The following is a 17,243-nucleotide window of genomic DNA, read 5'->3' as shown; positions in this document are numbered from 1 at the left end:
GGGTCAGTTGTATATAGAACAATTGAACAACACTATCACCACTTGACCTAATGGACATTTATAGAATAGTCCATCCAACAATAGCACACACAGTCTTTTCAAATGCTTACACATTTACTAAGTTAGACATTCTGGACCATAGAACAATGCTTAATAAATTTAAAGGTGTGCAAGTTATACAAAGTATGTTATCTGATCACAATTGAATTTAAATAATGGTAACGCAGGAACATAAAATACCTGGGAGGTCCCCAAATATTTAAAAACTATACCACTCACCTCTCAGTAACCTGTTTCAAAGAAGAAATCAAAGGGAAATTATTTTGAATTGGATGATAGTGAAAATACTTGAGGGAAATTCATGACATTAAAGGATTATATTAGAAGTATGAAACAATGATTTCAGTTTGTATTATAAGGAACTAGGAAAAGAAGAACACATAACCTGGAGTAAGCAAAAGACGGGGAATAATCATCAAATCCTATCAATTTCACCCACCAAATTTCCCTCAGATCTGTCTACTTCATTCTGACCTTGCTGCTTACTACCTTATTTATAACATTGGTTTTAGATAGACAGTAGACCGTCGTGGGTAAGAGTGTAGACTAGGGGGTGACTGACCATCCTGGTTTGCCCAGGAGTGGGGCGTGGGGGGCATGGACAGGGAGGAGGAATGGCTGGTTCTCAGCACTTAGAACTGGTAAAGTCCTAGGCAAACCAGGCTGAATGTTCTACCCTTGTGTAGGTTCTAGAGCCAGACCCTGAACTTCAGACCCTTCCTTGAGCTTTGGATAAGTGACTTCTCCTTGTGTGCCTTGTTTTCCTCATCTGGAAATGGGTATTACAGTAGTACCCATCTTAAAGACTTAATGTGAGAATCAAGTGAGTTGATGCAGATGTGAAGTACTTAAATGCAGTAAAGCACTGAATTAAAGTTAGCAGTGATGGCCTTGGTAACAGTAGTTCAGGATGGAGATTGTTTTTCTTTTTTTTCCCTTAAATTCTGAGCAGTGGCCTCCTATCGCACTCTTTCCTTCTAGACTTACTCTGTTTCAGGCTTTCCTTCAACTGTAGCCAGTTATCGTTCTAAACACAGATATAAACATATCAGTTCTGTGCTTAAAGTACTTCACTGGCTCCTTAGTACCCTTAGGTCAGAGTTCACATTTCAGAATACTTTGTAAGTCCCAGCATTTACTCTTTCAGTAATTTTCTTCAGTATGTTGTTCACTGGTCCTTCTCTTCCCCCAGCCTGTGCGTGTCCTACTGCCTTAACTAGATCTTTTTTTTCCTGTGTCTGTTGCCTTAGTCTCGAACTTTCTCCTGACTAAGCTCCTCTCCTAACTTTGCTGACCTCTCCCCTTACCCTATCCTGATCAAAAACAGGTTAGGTGGGGGCTCCCCCCTGGTGGCGCAGCGGTTAAGAATCCGCCTGCCAATGTAGGGGACACGGGTTCGAGCCCTGGTCTGGGAAGATCCCACATGCTGTGGAGCAACTAAGCCCGTGCACCACAACTACTGAGCCTGTGCTCTAGAGCCCATGAGCCACAACCACTGAGCCCACATGCCACAACTACTGAAGCCTGCACGCCTAGAGTACGTGCTCCACAAGAGAAGCCACTGCAATGAGAAGCCCGTGCACCGCAATGAAGAGTAGCCCCCGCTTGCCGCAACTAGAGAAAACCCGCGCAGCAACGAAGACCCAACACAGCCAAAAATAAATAAATTAATAAAATTTTTTAAAAAAAGTAGTTAAGGTTATGGTCTCTCTCAAGTGGCACTGATTATAGGATATTACTATAGTATATTATGATAGTATATTTTATATGTACTATATATAGAAATATATATATACTGTATATGTATATATGTACTGTATACGTAGGTAAATATATAACACTGGTTTTACGTCAGCCTTCTTTGTTCTCATAGTAGAGGAACTATATACGTAAGGTACAATAAAGGACATTTTCCTAAATTTATAACATTCCTTCTGCCAGGATGGCCCTGCCTTCCCTTTATTGTAAAATTTATTGCAAATTTATTACTATTCCTGGAGAATTTTAATTGATCCTTCAAAACTTAGTGCATCTTGAACACCTAATATTTGAATGTTTCTCTGACATTTTCTTCCTTTCTTATCTACTTCCCTTGAGTTGATCATTTCTTATCCACTGTGTTAGTAATTTTACTGCTTTTTTTGGTAGCACTGAGCAGCCTACATTGAAGTTATTTGTTTTCCAGAATAGGCTACAACAGTGTGAAGTCTTTACTTAGGATCTCCTATGGGTACAGCACTGCTAGGTTCTGGGGTTATACTCATGAGCGAGACTGACATAGTCCCCGTTCTTTTGATGCTTAACCTCTAAAGAGAAATAAGAATTAATGACATTGAGTAAGTTTAACATTACAAACTTGATAATGCTGTGAAAGAGAAATACTTGATGTTGTGAAAGCATATTATAGGGCCTTGGTTTTGAGAAAGTGACTCTCAAGCTTACCATTGAAGACCAAGGAGGAGTTAATTACATGAAGAGAGAAGGGAAGCACAGACCAGGCAGAGGAGACTGCAAACCAAAAGGCCCTTGTGTAATTGTATCTAGTAAAAGTCATGGAAAAAGCTAGTATGGCTGGAGGAACATTGTGAAAAGTTTGATCTGCTGCAGTAGGAGCTCTGGAGGGAGTGGCTGGAGGCATGTAGATTAGTGTGGTTCCTGGGTGAACGAGATGACGGCAGTTTGGAGTAGGGTGATGATACAGACCAGGGTGGGTTTGAAGACTTTTATAAAGAAGCATTGACAGGACTTAGTGATACATTGGATCTTGGTTGCTATCAGGATTGAAAGATTAAGAAGAGAGTTGTAGAAAGGATTATCTGTACGTTTCTGGTGTTCATAATTAGATGGATTCTGTCCTCTTCACGGTTGTATCTTTCAGTACCTCATTCAGCATATGGAATGCTCATGTAAATATTTGTTGAAAATGAATGAGTATTGTTTCAGTTATGAAAAAGTTGTATTCAACTTCAGTATAAGTTATCTGAGTAGGAAATGTGTTGGGATTAAACCTAATAATTTATCCTTTACATTGAAATTTGAACATACATCAAATGGAATCTAGACTGTAGTTTATCTTTGAAAAGTCTTTTAAAATAAAACTTGTGTATGACAAACTAGATGAAGTGCAGTCATTTTGTGAGAGACATGATGATAATGATAAAATCTTCTAAATTCTAGAGAACTCTTGATATCTTTTCTATTACTGAAGTGATCCCCAGTTTCTTTTTCCTTTCCAATACATTTTAGCTTTGTGATAAACAATTCAAGCTTTTATTATTGATAAAAATTTCAGGAAAGGAATAGTGAAATCTTGTTTCAGGTTCCTACTGCCCTTCTTAAGAATGCTGAATCAATAATACACACACACACACACACACACACACACACACACACACACACACTTTATTGTAGAAAATGTTGTTGTTGTTGGAAATGTGAACTATTTAGGACCAGTATTCTCATTAAAGTAAGGAATTGAAACTTGTACAATAGTTTTATTCTAAAACATTAATTTTTTTCTTAAAACAATATTTATAACCTGTAATTCTAGTGTTTGGATAATAAACCTTAATATCATAGCCAGTAACATTCAAAATGCTCATATGGATGTGTTTCACAGGTGTGTCCTGCTCCCTCTCTTGGGAATGAAGCCTCCCCAGCAAAGCCTCTATCTGCTTGTGGATTCAGTGGATGAAGGGTGTAATGTTACGGAAGGTGAACAGACGTCTACCAGCTTATCTGGGACTGTGGCAGAGCTTTTAGCTGGTCACCACGAGTTCTTTCCACCATGGCTGTTACTTCTCTGTTCTGCCCGAAAACAGAGCAAAGCTGTTACTAAAATGTTTACCGGTAAGCATAATTCCTGCCATCTTCAAATGTTTTTCATTGATGAACTAAATAATGCATGTGTTTCTTTCTTAGAGGAGAGTACTCAGTTGAAAATCTGCTCATTGCTTCTGCTATTCTGTCAGCTGTTCTATCTGTTCTATCAGCTGTTTTCAACTGTACTTTTTAAAAGTTGTATTAAAAACAAGCCATAGGGCTTCCCTGGTGGCGCAGTGGTTGAGAGTCTGCCTGCCAATGCAGGGGACGCGGGTTCGTGCCCCGGTCTGGGAAGATCCCACATGCTGCGGAGTGGCTGGGCCCGTGAGCCATGGCCGCTGAGCCTGCGCGTCCGGAGCCTATGCTCCGCAACGGGAGAGGCCGCAACAGTGAGAGGCCCGTGTACCGCAAAAAAAAAAAAAAAAAAAAAACAAGCCATAGAATATTTTAAGATCATTTAATAGTACCTTTTTTTTTCAAGATTCTTTATCTAACATCTTTAGTAAAGGTTATGAGTATTTCATGCCATATTAGCTGCTTTATATCTGTAGGGCTGCAATTTTTATGCTGATGTGTCCTGATCAGCTTATGATATTTCTTCTAACTAGACTGAGAGTAGTGAATATGTGTATTTAAAAATCAGTGGCAGTTTCTCTAAGACGTTTTTCCTGGTTTAAGAGGAGAGACACACCATTGTAAAGCAATTATACCCCAATAAAGATGTTAAAATAAAAAAAAAAAAAAAAAGAGGAGAGACAGAGTCAACAGCCATTCAGGATACCTCTTGAAGTAGATCCTTTTTTTAACCTTTTTCTGATGTGTGAGAAAACAGTCTATACAATGTATAGAACTACCTGATCAGGTTTTTTTCTTCCTTTACTTTTCTTGTTTCCTGACTCTACTTTTTTACTACCACAATAAAGTTGTGGTTTCTCCTATTAGATTATGTAAAGCCCTTTTTTTCTTTGTGCTATGGGAAGTAAAAGGAGCATAAAACAAGGACCACTCACAGGATTTATAGTGTAATTGGAAAGATAATTAAGTTATTGGTTAATTAGCCATATCACTTGTAAATAGTTCTATACATTTTACAGAATGGTGAAACCCTACTAATTTGTTAAAATGGTTTCCTTTAACCAGATTTATTCCCTCTTTTAGATTCCCTTGCTACTAATAACAGCACTTTTGATTTGATTTCCGTTATACTATTCTGTTCTGTTGTTATTGAAAATCTAGTTGATAAAAGTTGGGGGATTAACAGGATAACAGCTAATACTTAATGTAGCTCTTAGTATGTCAGGTCCAGATAAAGTTAAATCCCCTTTTGGTCTATGGCATCCCATTTCTTTCCCTTCCTCATTTGAGACGACCAGTATTATTAGTTTATTTTCTGTCCTTTCAACTCATATTTGTATTCTGTATATTTTTATAGTTCACATAAATGAAACACTGCATACACCATCCTAGCTATTCCCATTTACTGGCTATGTGACCTTATGCAGCTTACCAACATGACCTGTGCCTCAGTGCCCTTATCTACAAAATGAGGCTTACACATTCCCATTACTTTCCCCGCAGAGTTTTTGTGAGTCTAAATGACAAATTACATGTGAAGCACTTAGAACAATGCCTAGTACATAATAAGTGCTTCATAAGTGTATTGCTGCTGTTATTATTATTATCACTATATCCTTTTGTTTGATAGCATTGTTTTTGAGCCCTATTCCTATTACTACTTATAAACCCAGTTCATTGGTTTTAACTGCTGTATATTATTCCTTCCCATGAATAAATCTCCAATTTTTCCATTATCCTATTCATGGACATTTAATTATTTCAGTTTTTCATTATTACAAAAAATGCTTCATGAACGTACTTGAACACGTCTTGTGCACGTGTGCTAAAGGTTTACATTACAAACCCAGACAGAATTACTAGAGAATAGAGTGTGTACGTTTTGAGCTTTAGTTAATTTTGCCAAATTGCTATCTGGTGTGCTTGAAATAATTTATGCTTCTGCCGGCAACACATGAGATTTCCCCTTTCTCTATATTTTCGTCAGTTCACGTTTGTTATTTTCAGATCTGCATTTTCTGCCTTAGGGGCTTGCGCTTGACGTTCCCTCTGACGGGAATGACCTTCTCCTGAACTTCTTACTATCTTAACATTTCGATCTCTTCTCAAATACCAGTCTCCTGCAGCCTTCTCCATATTCTTCTATCCGATTTCTATTTTTGCCACCTCAACTACTTAGGCACACGTTTTTCTTCCTATGTCTTATTACTGTTTAAAATTGTTTACATTTTACATTTGTTTTCTTACTTGGGTGTCTCCTCCACTAAGATACAGCCTCCATAAGAACAGGAAATTTGCTTGTCTTGTCCACCACTGTATCTCCTCGACATCTAGATCAGACCTTGGAACAAAGCAAAGAAATGAATTTGTGTTTCTTTGAACTAGGTCTTGGTGGAGAAAGCAGTGAACCAAGAAGGAATAAGGAGGAACTGAATATGGTCTTGTTCTCTTACCATACTCCTTCTTATTAAAAATGCTGAGCTGTAATAAGCATCAGATCACATCTCTGTTGATGATAGGTTTGGAATTTGGTAGTAAACGTTGAAGAATATTACTAAAGTTATGAATACATATTTTCAAGTTGCTTTCCAGAAAGATATATGTCATATATTTCTACCGGAGAGTGTTGGTTTCTCGGAACTTCCACCAGTATTGAATTATATATTTTCATATTTGCAGATTTAGTGTGTGAAAAATAGTATCTCATTTTTATTTATACTTCTTATTTACTATTGAATTCTTCCCCCTTATGCTTAATTTATCAATTTGTCTCTTTTTTTTCCTTTGAATTAGTACTTTCTCACCTTTACCTAGGTTTCCTCCAGGAAGTTAGTGATATTCTTATTGATTATTAAGAGGGCTTTTATTTCATATTTTTTTATTCTTTGCAGCTATTTTCTTCAGCTTTTTAAAACTGTAGTAATTCTTTTGAAGTCCCTTATATTCACTCTAATGTATTGTCCTTTACTATTGTATATTCTTATTTTTACATTTAGTGATTTTTATCCTTATAGTATATATTCTACCGAATGGTGTGAAATAAGACTCTTATCTGGATACTTTATCAAATCACAGATCTTCTCAGCACTGTTTATTAACTCCCTGTACCACTAGTTGTCAGTGCTTCTTTTATCTTAAGTGTAGGCATGTGTGTGTGTGTGTGTTATTGTGTGTGTGTGTGTTATTGATGTATTTCTAAACCATCTGTCTGCTCTTCTAAACTGTCTGTTGGCGTTTTTATGCAACTGTCACATTGGTTTACTATTTTAAATTTTCTTGTACGGTTACTTCCCAGTCGTCCTTGCCATCAATATTATCCTAAAATATGTGTTTTTACTTTTATTCCACTAGATTGACTTGAACAGCTTTTTAAAAATTATAACTACTAATGATGTAAACAAAATTATTACATTTGGTTAAAATTTAGGAAAAGTTTGACATTTAAAATATGCTTTCCTTCTGTCCATGAACATAGCATTTTTTTCACTTATTAAAAAATTTTTTCAGCATTCCTTATGTCCTACATGTTTCTGCTTTCTACTGTTGTTTTAATGAAATATATGGATTTTGAATTGAGATGTATGCATTCCAAATTAGAATTGTCAGGTGCAACTTATCTCACAGGCTTGACATAAGAAGTGTTATGTATGATAAGTACTGGAAGTGCTGCTTTAAAAATAATTGACTGTCAATAAATGTTGATCTCTTATATTTCTTTCAGAACCAAACCAAGAACCAAACCTGTTACAGTGGAGGGTTAGCCTAGATTCTGTCTTAGTTACCTCAAGTTTCAATCATGGTACCTTAGTTATGTAGGTTTAAATTACAGATATTTATTCATAATAGGCCATATGATCTTTCATGTCAATCATTATCTACAAGATCACTTCGGAAACTTTAAAACACTGTACGGTGTAAGGTGGTAGTTATTATTTTTAAAAATCCTTTTTATTAGCAACATGCCAGGTGTTTTCCAGCTTAAATTGTTTTAATGAATTTATAAAGTCAAAAGCAAATGAACACACAAAAAAGGTTTGGAGGCAAGTTATCTCATATCACTGATAAATGTAGAATGTTATACACTTCTAGGCATGTTTTAAATTCTTCAGCTCAGGAGTGTCTTTTCGTAATTAAAATTTATCATTTGAAATTAATTCTGTTGAGACTAATCAATCAATTGAATGTATGTAAATATATATAATTACAGATTCCATTTTATATAGATTTAGAGGTATGCAAATTTGTTATTTCTTCATGTGTCATTCCTGGTAGGTTGTGTTTTTCAATAAATTTGTCCATTTCATCTAAGTAATTCAAGATTAGTGTCACAAAACTGAATTTTTCAACTTTCTCTCCAAACCTGTTATTTGTCCTTTAGCGGTCTCTTTTTCCATGCTTTTGGCCACACCACAAAAGAATCTCAGCTTTGACTCCTGTTCTCTTTCCTTCTCCACACTTACTAAGCTCTACGCCATCTAGCTCTTATTAGTAATTTCCAGATCCAACTTTTATTTTTATCTGTTGCTGCTACTGCTTTGGTTGTTGAGGTTTTCAGTGATTCTTTTTTGTTTTTTGAATTTTATTTTATTATTATGTTTTTATACAGCAGGTTCTTATTAGTTATCTGTTTTATACATATTAGTGTATATATGTCAGTCCCAATCTCCCAATTCATCCCACCACCACCACCCCCTTTTTTAAAATTAATTATTTATTTATTTTTTGTCTGCATTGGGTCTGCGTTGCTGCGTGTGGGCTTTCTCTAGTTGTGGTGAGCGGGGGCTACTCTTCGTTGCAGTGCGTGGGCTTCTCATTGCGGTGGCTTCTCTGGTTGTGGAGCATGGGCTCTAGGTGCGTGGGCTTCAGTAGTTGTGGCACATGGGCTCTAGAGCACAGGCTCAGTGGTTGTGGCGCACGGGCTTAGTTGCTTCACGACACGTGAGATCTTCCCGGACCAGGGCTCTAACCCGTGTCCCCTGCATCGGCAGGCAGATTCTTAGCCACTGCGCCACCAGTGAAGTCCTAGTGATTCTTATGTAGACTTTATCACAGCCTCTATAAGAGGCTTTGCCTCTAGAGTTGACTCCACCTGTTCATCTTTAGTGATGTTAGAATAGTCTTTCAGAATGCGGGTCTGCCTTGGTCCTCACTGACTTCTCACCACAAAGTGAGAGTCTCATTTCCTCACATAGTACCTGGCATATAGTAGGTGATATATACATTTGTTTTATTCAATTGAGTAAGAGTATTTTACTCAGTATTAATTGACCATCACTAATCTTTGCTGAATTTCTAGATTTATTCCTCTTAAGAGAGTTCATTCACTTAGCAGTTTTTTCTTTTGGAAGATGAATTACACAGTTGTCTAATATAATATATATCCATGTCTATAAAACAGGATATCATCTTGCTTCGGAAAATGATATGGTTTCCTTTAAAGAACTTAAAGTGAGTTTTGAATAGCTGTAACTAGTATGGTTTTAGGTTGGTTTGAATTTTATTAAGTTGCTTTATTTTCACAGTGCTGAAATTTTGTTAGCATAATTTGACCAAGTTGCATCTTCAGATTCAAGCTGTTTATTGACAATCTAAGATTTAATTATTTTAACTTGTTAACATGTAAAATAATGTCATTTAAAGGCAGTGACAGGTGATATTCTAACTGTATGCAAATATTCAATTCCATAATTAAGACTAGTGTACCTTCAGTTATGTGGATAGAAATATGTAAATTTTGCACATGGAAAAAATCAGCTTATAAAAACAAACAAACCTTATTTATGTCTCCTGCAACTTTTTTTCCTAATCATTTGGGGGATCAGAAAATCTTCCCGATGTGCTTGGCTATGTATGTAAGATGTCTAATGCTCATTTAGTATCTCTTATCATGGAAGTTGAGAGGAGCACTGAGCCACTAAACGAATAAGAAATAGTTCCATTTGTGGATAGGAGAATGAAATCGTTTATCTGCCATCAGTGTGTTTCTCCAGAAGGAAAAGAAAACTGACTCATATACTTCTAGGTATCTATTGACTGGTTTATTAGTATTAATTGACTTATTATTGATTTATTTGCTTCTCAGTTTGTCACATGTTGAAGACATTCTCTTTGACTATGTGGAAACTTTGATAATCATTTTCAATTGACATCTACTTTTTTGTCCTTAGGTTTTCGAAAAATAAGTTTAGATGACCTTCGGAAGGCATATATCGTTAAGGATGTTCAGCAGTACATTCTTCATCGCTTAGATCAAGAAGAAGCTTTGCGACAACACCTCACAAAAGAAACTGCAGAGATGTTAAATCAACTGCACATTAAGAGCAGCGGATGCTTTCTTTATCTAGAACGAGTTCTCGATGGAGTTGTAGAAAATTTTATTATGTTAAGAGAGATTCGTGACATCCCAGGAACTCTAAATGGTCTGTATCTCTGGCTGTGTCAGAGACTTTTTGTAAGAAAACAGTTTGCAAAGGTTCAGCCTATTTTGAACGTGATTCTTGCAGCCTGCCGACCTCTGACCATAACGGAATTATATCACGCAGTGTGGACCAAAAGTATGTCATTAAGCTTGGAAGACTTTCAGCGCAAGTTAGATGTCCTCTCCAAACTTCTTGTTGATGGACTAGGAGATACTAAAATACTGTTTCACTATAGTTTTGCGGAGTGGCTCCTGGATGTGAAACACTGCACCCAGAAGTATTTATGTAATGCAGCAGAAGGACACCGAATGTTGGCTATGAGTTATACCTGTCAAGCCAAGAATTTAACACCATTGGAAGCACAAGAATTTGCATTGCACTTAATTAATTCAAACTTACAGTTGGAGACAGCTGAGTTAGCTCTGTGGATGATATGGAACGGTACACCTGTCAGAGACTCCCTGTCCACACTAATACCCAAGGAGCAAGAAGTGCTACAGCTGTTGGTGAAAGCTGGTGCTCACGTCAACAGTGAAGATGATCGCACATCATGCATAGTCCGACAAGCCTTGGAAAGAGAGGATTCCATCCGGACATTACTAGATAATGGAGCATCAGTAAACCAGTGTGATTCAAATGGGAGGACATTACTGGCTAATGCTGCTTACAGTGGCAACCTTGATGTGGTGAATTTACTCGTCTCTAGGGGAGCAGATTTAGAGATAGAAGATGCTCACGGGCACACGCCACTTACCCTAGCTGCTAGACAAGGACATACCAAGGTGGTTAATTGTTTGATTGGTTGTGGAGCAAATATTAATCATACTGATCAGGATGGCTGGACGGCATTAAGATCCGCTGCTTGGGGTGGTCATACTGAGGTCGTTTCTGCACTACTGTATGCTGGCGTCAAAGTGGATTGTGCAGATGCTGATAGCCGAACAGCTTTGAGAGCAGCAGCCTGGGGAGGACATGAGGATATTGTACTTAACTTGCTACAACATGGTGCTGAAGTCAACAAAGCTGATAATGAAGGTCGAACTGCTTTGATAGCAGCAGCCTACATGGGACATAGAGAGATTGTGGAACACCTACTGGACCACGGAGCAGAAGTGAATCACGAGGACGTCGATGGCAGGACTGCACTCTCTGTGGCTGCACTTTGTGTTCCTGCAAGTAAAGGACATGCGTCGGTTGTTAGCCTTTTAATCGATCGAGGTGCTGAAGTGGATCATTGTGATAAAGATGGCATGACTCCACTGCTGGTGGCTGCCTATGAAGGACACGTCGATGTGGTTGACTTGCTTCTAGAGGGGGGAGCAGATGTCGACCACACAGATAACAATGGTCGTACACCCTTGTTAGCAGCAGCTTCTATGGGTCATGCTTCGGTTGTAAACACACTTCTGTTTTGGGGTGCAGCTGTGGACAGCATTGACAGTGAAGGGAGGACAGTCCTCAGCATAGCTTCAGCCCAAGGAAATGTTGAAGTTGTACGTACTCTACTGGATAGGGGGTTAGATGAAAATCACAGGGATGATGCGGGATGGACACCTTTGCACATGGCAGCTTTTGAAGGTCACAGATTAATATGTGAAGCACTTATTGAACAAGGTGCTAGAACAAATGAAATAGATAATGATGGGCGGATACCTTTCATATTAGCTTCGCAAGAGGGTCATTATGATTGTGTTCAAGTATTACTGGAAAACAAATCCAACATTGATCACAGAGGTTATGATGGAAGAAATGCACTGCGGGTTGCTGCATTGGAAGGACACAGGGACATTGTTGAATTACTTTTTAGCCACGGAGCTGATGTGAACTACAAAGATGCTGATGGCAGGCCTACTCTTTATATTTTGGCCTTAGAAAACCAACTTACAATGGCTGAATATTTTTTAGAAAATGGTGCAAATGTAGAAGCAAGTGATGCTGAAGGAAGGACAGCACTTCATGTTTCCTGCTGGCAAGGCCATTTGGAAATGGTGCAGGTTCTGATCACCTACCATGCTGACGTCAACGCTGCAGACAATGAAAAGCGCTCTGCTCTGCAGTCTGCAGCCTGGCAGGGCCACGTAAAAGTGGTGCAGCTTCTGATCGAGCATGGCGCCATGGTGGACCATACCTGCAATCAAGGTGCAACTGCGCTCTGCATTGCGGCCCAGGAAGGGCACATTGATGTTGTGCAGGTTTTATTAGAGCACGGTGCTGATCCAAACCATGCTGATCAATTTGGACGCACTGCTATGCGTGTTGCAGCCAAAAATGGACATTCTCAGATAATTAAATTATTAGAAAAATATGGTGCATCCAGTTTGAATGGCTGTTCTCCATCCCCTGTCCACACAATGGAGCAAAAGCCTCTACAGTCAGTGTCTTCAAAAATGCAGTCGTTAACAATTAAATCAAATAGCTCTGGCAGTACTGGTGGAGGGGACGTGCAGCCTTCGCTGCGCGGGTTACCGAATGGGCCAGCTCATGCATTCAGTTCTCCTTCAGAATCTCCGGACTCGACAGTTGATCGGCAGAAGTCGTCATTGTCAAATAATTCCCTGAAAAGCTCAAAAAATTCATCTTTGAGAACTACTTCATCTACAGCAACGGCTCAAACAGTGCCAATTGACAGCTTTCACAGCTTGTCATTTACAGAACAAATTCAGCAGCATTCGTTGCCGCGCAGTAGAAGTCGACAGTCAATTGTTTCCCCGTCTTCCACAACACAGTCCTTGGGACAGAGCCATCATTCACCGAGCAGTGAGTTTGAGTGGAGTCAAGTAAAGCCCAGTTTGAAGTCAACTAAAACAAATAAAGGGGGGAAATCAGAAAATGCCAACAAATCTGGGTCAGCTGGGAAAAAAGCTAAACAAAATAATTCTTCACAGCCAAAGGTTCTAGAATATGAAATGACTCAGTTTGATAAAAGAGGACCTACAGCCAAATCTGGGACTAGTGCACCATCTAAACAGATGCCAGCAGAATCGCAGTGCAAAATTATACCTTCAGCTCAGCAAGAAATCGGTCGATCGCAACAGCAGTTTCTTATTCACCAACAAAGTGGGGAACAGAAGAAGAGAAACGGAATAATGACAAATCCAAATTATCATCTTCAGAGCAACCAGGTTTTTCTTGGTAGGGTTTCAGTCCCACGAACAGTACAGGATAGAGGGCATCAGGAAGTGCTGGAAGGATATCCTTCCTCGGAGACGGAATTAAGCCTTAAACAAGCCCTGAAGCTTCAGATTGAGGGTTCTGACCCAAGCTTCAACTATAAAAAGGAAACACCATTATAAAAGGTAACATTTCATCAACATAAAGAATAAATGTCCAAAGTGTAGTTCCCTCTACTTAGAATACTCTTCCCTAACCCACACAGCCACCTCATCACTCTTCCTGTCGTCTTCTCAGCAAGACCCTCCCTCATCACTCTTTGGAATTTGAATTCTCCCACCTCCAGCGCTCCCTTTCCCCCTTTCCTGCTTTACATTAGCCACAGTACTTACTATTTAACATGCTTTATATATTTTATTTATTATGTTTATTATTTGTCTCCTCTCTACTGAAATGTAAGCTTTGTGAGAGTAGGGATTTTTATCTCTTTGGTTCACCACTGTATTCCAGGTACTTGGAATACTGCTTGGACCTATAGTAGTTTCTCAGTAGAAATGTGTTGAGTAAGTGAATGAATGAGTGGGTGAATGAATATGCTATTTATGGATCTCAGATTAAGAATTCCTTCCTATACAGTCATTTCCCCTCTTAAAAGTTCTCTGATGGTAACAGAGGCAGGGGCTATTTCAGTAATATTCCCTTTTGGGTTTGAATAAGGTAGTGTATATAGTGCTTAGTAGGTAGTTAGGGAAGGTTAATTTCCTTCCTTTTTCCACCCTGGAAGAAATAAAAGATTTAATCATGAAAGGTAATTTTTATTATGACAGATCCCTTAAGAATCTTCCAAGTAAAATTTACACATATCAAGAATAGGTGTGGAAAGATGATAAATGGATGTATTGGCAAGAGGGTATTTAGGACCCAGTATATTTAGACGTTAGAATTAAATGTTTAAACCTCAAAGTTATATTTATTAAATAAAAACATTTTTTTTCTCCTTTTCACTACAGTGGATGCTACAGTAATTACATAGGGGAGGTTAATGGGAAAACAGATGCATAATTTTATATTATGGATACTTTTTCTGAAGTACATTTCTCATATTCAGGATAAATGCAGATTTCACTAGGAATTTTTGCTAACTTATACTACAATTATATTTATCCCACTTTGCTTAATCATTTTTCATCCTCTAACAAAATTGTACTCTTTTCTTTAACAAACTTGAAATCTTTCTTTTGCTTTTTTGTCTTTGGAGATAAATTTTTAGGGATGTTTTAGGTAAAACATTATTATAAATACATTTCCTATACCTTCTAATAATAAACACCCTTCACTGTGAATCTACAGACAACTAGTCAAATCTCATTCAACAGTAATTTGTCTAAAAGTAGTGGATACATTCTCCAATGTGATTTATTTTAAAAATATTTAGTTCTGATGGTACAGCCCTCCAACTCATTCTGTCTTTTGTAAAGGTTAAGTATAGATATATATTATACAGTAAAACATATGAATTAAGGTAAACACTTTGTGGAATCTTTAAAAGTGATTTATACGTTAAATAATGAATCTCTAAAAGGTCTACTTTTGTGCTTTACATAGTAAATATATGTATATATTCTTTTGTAGGGTTTTAAAACTAGATGTAGTTAGATAATAAGTATAATATAGAAATTAATTTTTTTTTTAACTTTTGCATTAGTTTCCTATTCTGTGAAACAGAGGACATTGTGATTGGAGTGATTCTTCAGCTACTGGATGAAAACATAAAATGCCTGTTGATTTGCTGAAAAAAAAAAAAAATGAAGAATGTGATATCTGCAGTACAGTTACCTTAAATACTGTAATGTGCCTAAATAGTAAGGCTGCCTTCTCAGTGTAACCCTCTGTACTTAAAAAATTTCATTTTGTGTGCTTTGTATTAACTACCCAAGAGTAAGCACTTTTTTTTTTTTAAATGCAGATACATACTGCGGTTCCTTGATAAAAGCTGAAAAAGATCTTGAGTAAAGTATTTTAAGTTAAGATTTGATAAATGTGCATGTGCCATGATCAAATATATATGAAAAGGCAGTGTTCTTTGTATTTATTTTTTTCTTTCTGTGGCAAACAAAACTTAAGCATACTGTTTCAGTTGTATTTGCCTTGTTGTAGTGTATGGCTTGTTTCCTGTATCCTTAAAAATGTCACTCAATAAAATAAATCATACAACTATTTTATGTTCACTACACCTTCAGCACTGGTTAAAAATGTGTTTCTATTTAATGCCACATCGAGGTGAAAAAAGTTTCATGAAAGATTTTTAAAATGTCTAGTATTTTAGGGATCTGCTCTAAGTAGTTTATATTTGGATTTCCCAGTAGAATCCTCCTAATCTTCGGCTAAAGGTGTCAAAAAAAAAAGAAAAAAGAAAAAGAAAAGAAAAAAGAAAGAAAAGAAAACTCACACACACACAGACTATAGGCAGAATAAAGTTCTGCTTCGTTCACTGGGATGCAGTTTCACCTTCCACTCACTTGTCATTCCACCTCCAAGAAGACAGATGATCATTCCTGAGGCATGAAAATTCTCAGGGACAGAGCCAGGCCTCAGTGGCATGTGTGTAGAGGGAGATGCACCTGTCTATCTGAGGGTAGATTTTTGATCCCTGAACAATTCATTGACTACCCTTTCTCTCTTCCATCCAGTTAAATAAAATATCTACCACTGTAAATTGTGATGGTAGCTTCTCTCTCAGTTGTTTCTATTTTGTAAATCACTGCATGACCAAAATAGCCCCCACTCAAAATCAATTGGGTCAATTTTAGTGATTAGTTGGATGAATATTCTTGATGAATATAATACGTGTTTTCCTTCGCTGATGACACCACTAACCTATCGGCCATAGCACAGGTGTATTTTTTTTTTTAACTGCTATTTGATAAATGGTAGTGATGGATTTGCACTTTTCTGTCCACATACTCTTTCCTGTTTTTCTCTTTGGACAATCGCTTCCAGAATGATGGATGCCAGGGTTAAGGGTGAAGTCTGTAACCCAGGAAAACAAAGTTGACCGCTCACATGAGCATGTGACCCAGAGCTTTAGCCTCCTGGGTGGACTCTAAACCAGTTGAGCTAGCTTAGTGGGTTGTGTGCATGTCTGGAAAGATTAAAATTTATTGTTTAGAAACCAAGGTTGTAGGTTTGATCTTTGAAAAAGCCCTGGGATCTTACAAAAAAAACCCAGAAATTCTGTTCTTTCTATGTGCATAAGGAGGAATAAGGGAAGAGAATTTGGAGATTCAGCACAAAACCATTGCTACTACTGGAAAAAATCTTTAGAAAATGTCTTAGTAACTGAGGTCAGTAATGTCATCTTCATATATGAAGGACATATACATGATACATTGTTCACAGAAATGGAAATGTATAATTGGTTGTGATAAATGTTTCACTTGATCTTCCTATAAGGCTTTTATTTTTGCTTCTGTTTTTTAAAGTCAGCAAAACTTATGTGTTTATGTCATCAGTAAGTCATAATCAAGAATAGGAGATAAGTTGATAAGTTCAGTTAATATTAAGGTGACATGGCAATATTGATAACTCGAATGTGAATGTTTCAAGTATTGAATTTTTGTCCCTATGGGACATTTATTAAATACGCTTAATAGGACTCTTGCAAAGTAGCCTTAAAAGTGTTAATGATTCTGTTAATAAATATGAACACATCCTATTATTATAACCAACTTTACTCATATCTCAAATACAGTACAT

The 17,243-nt window shown here is 37.4% G+C and overlaps 1 protein-coding gene across 1 annotated transcript in view; it reads left to right on the top strand.

Annotated features, from left to right (window-relative positions):
- The window catches only part of ANKRD50 (ankyrin repeat domain containing 50), a 40,511-nt gene extending 23,612 nt beyond the window's left edge, over positions 1-16,899 (top strand). The window contains exons 2-4 of the mRNA XM_082653517.1: positions 3,680-3,909; positions 10,125-13,672; positions 15,193-16,899. Of these exons, the coding sequence (XP_082509643.1) occupies positions 3,680-3,909; positions 10,125-13,669 (3,775 nt within the window). The 3' untranslated portion in view covers positions 13,670-13,672; positions 15,193-16,899. The remainder of the gene's footprint in view (positions 1-3,679; positions 3,910-10,124; positions 13,673-15,192) is intronic.
- Positions 16,900-17,243: the final 344 nt, after the last annotated feature.

This window comes from Grampus griseus, assembly GCF_964374135.1.
Source record: "Grampus griseus genome assembly, chromosome: 4".
Lineage (NCBI taxonomy): Eukaryota > Metazoa > Chordata > Mammalia > Artiodactyla > Delphinidae > Grampus > Grampus griseus.
Note: the sequence above shows the minus strand (reverse complement) of the source record. Positions and strands in the feature narration are given on the sequence as shown.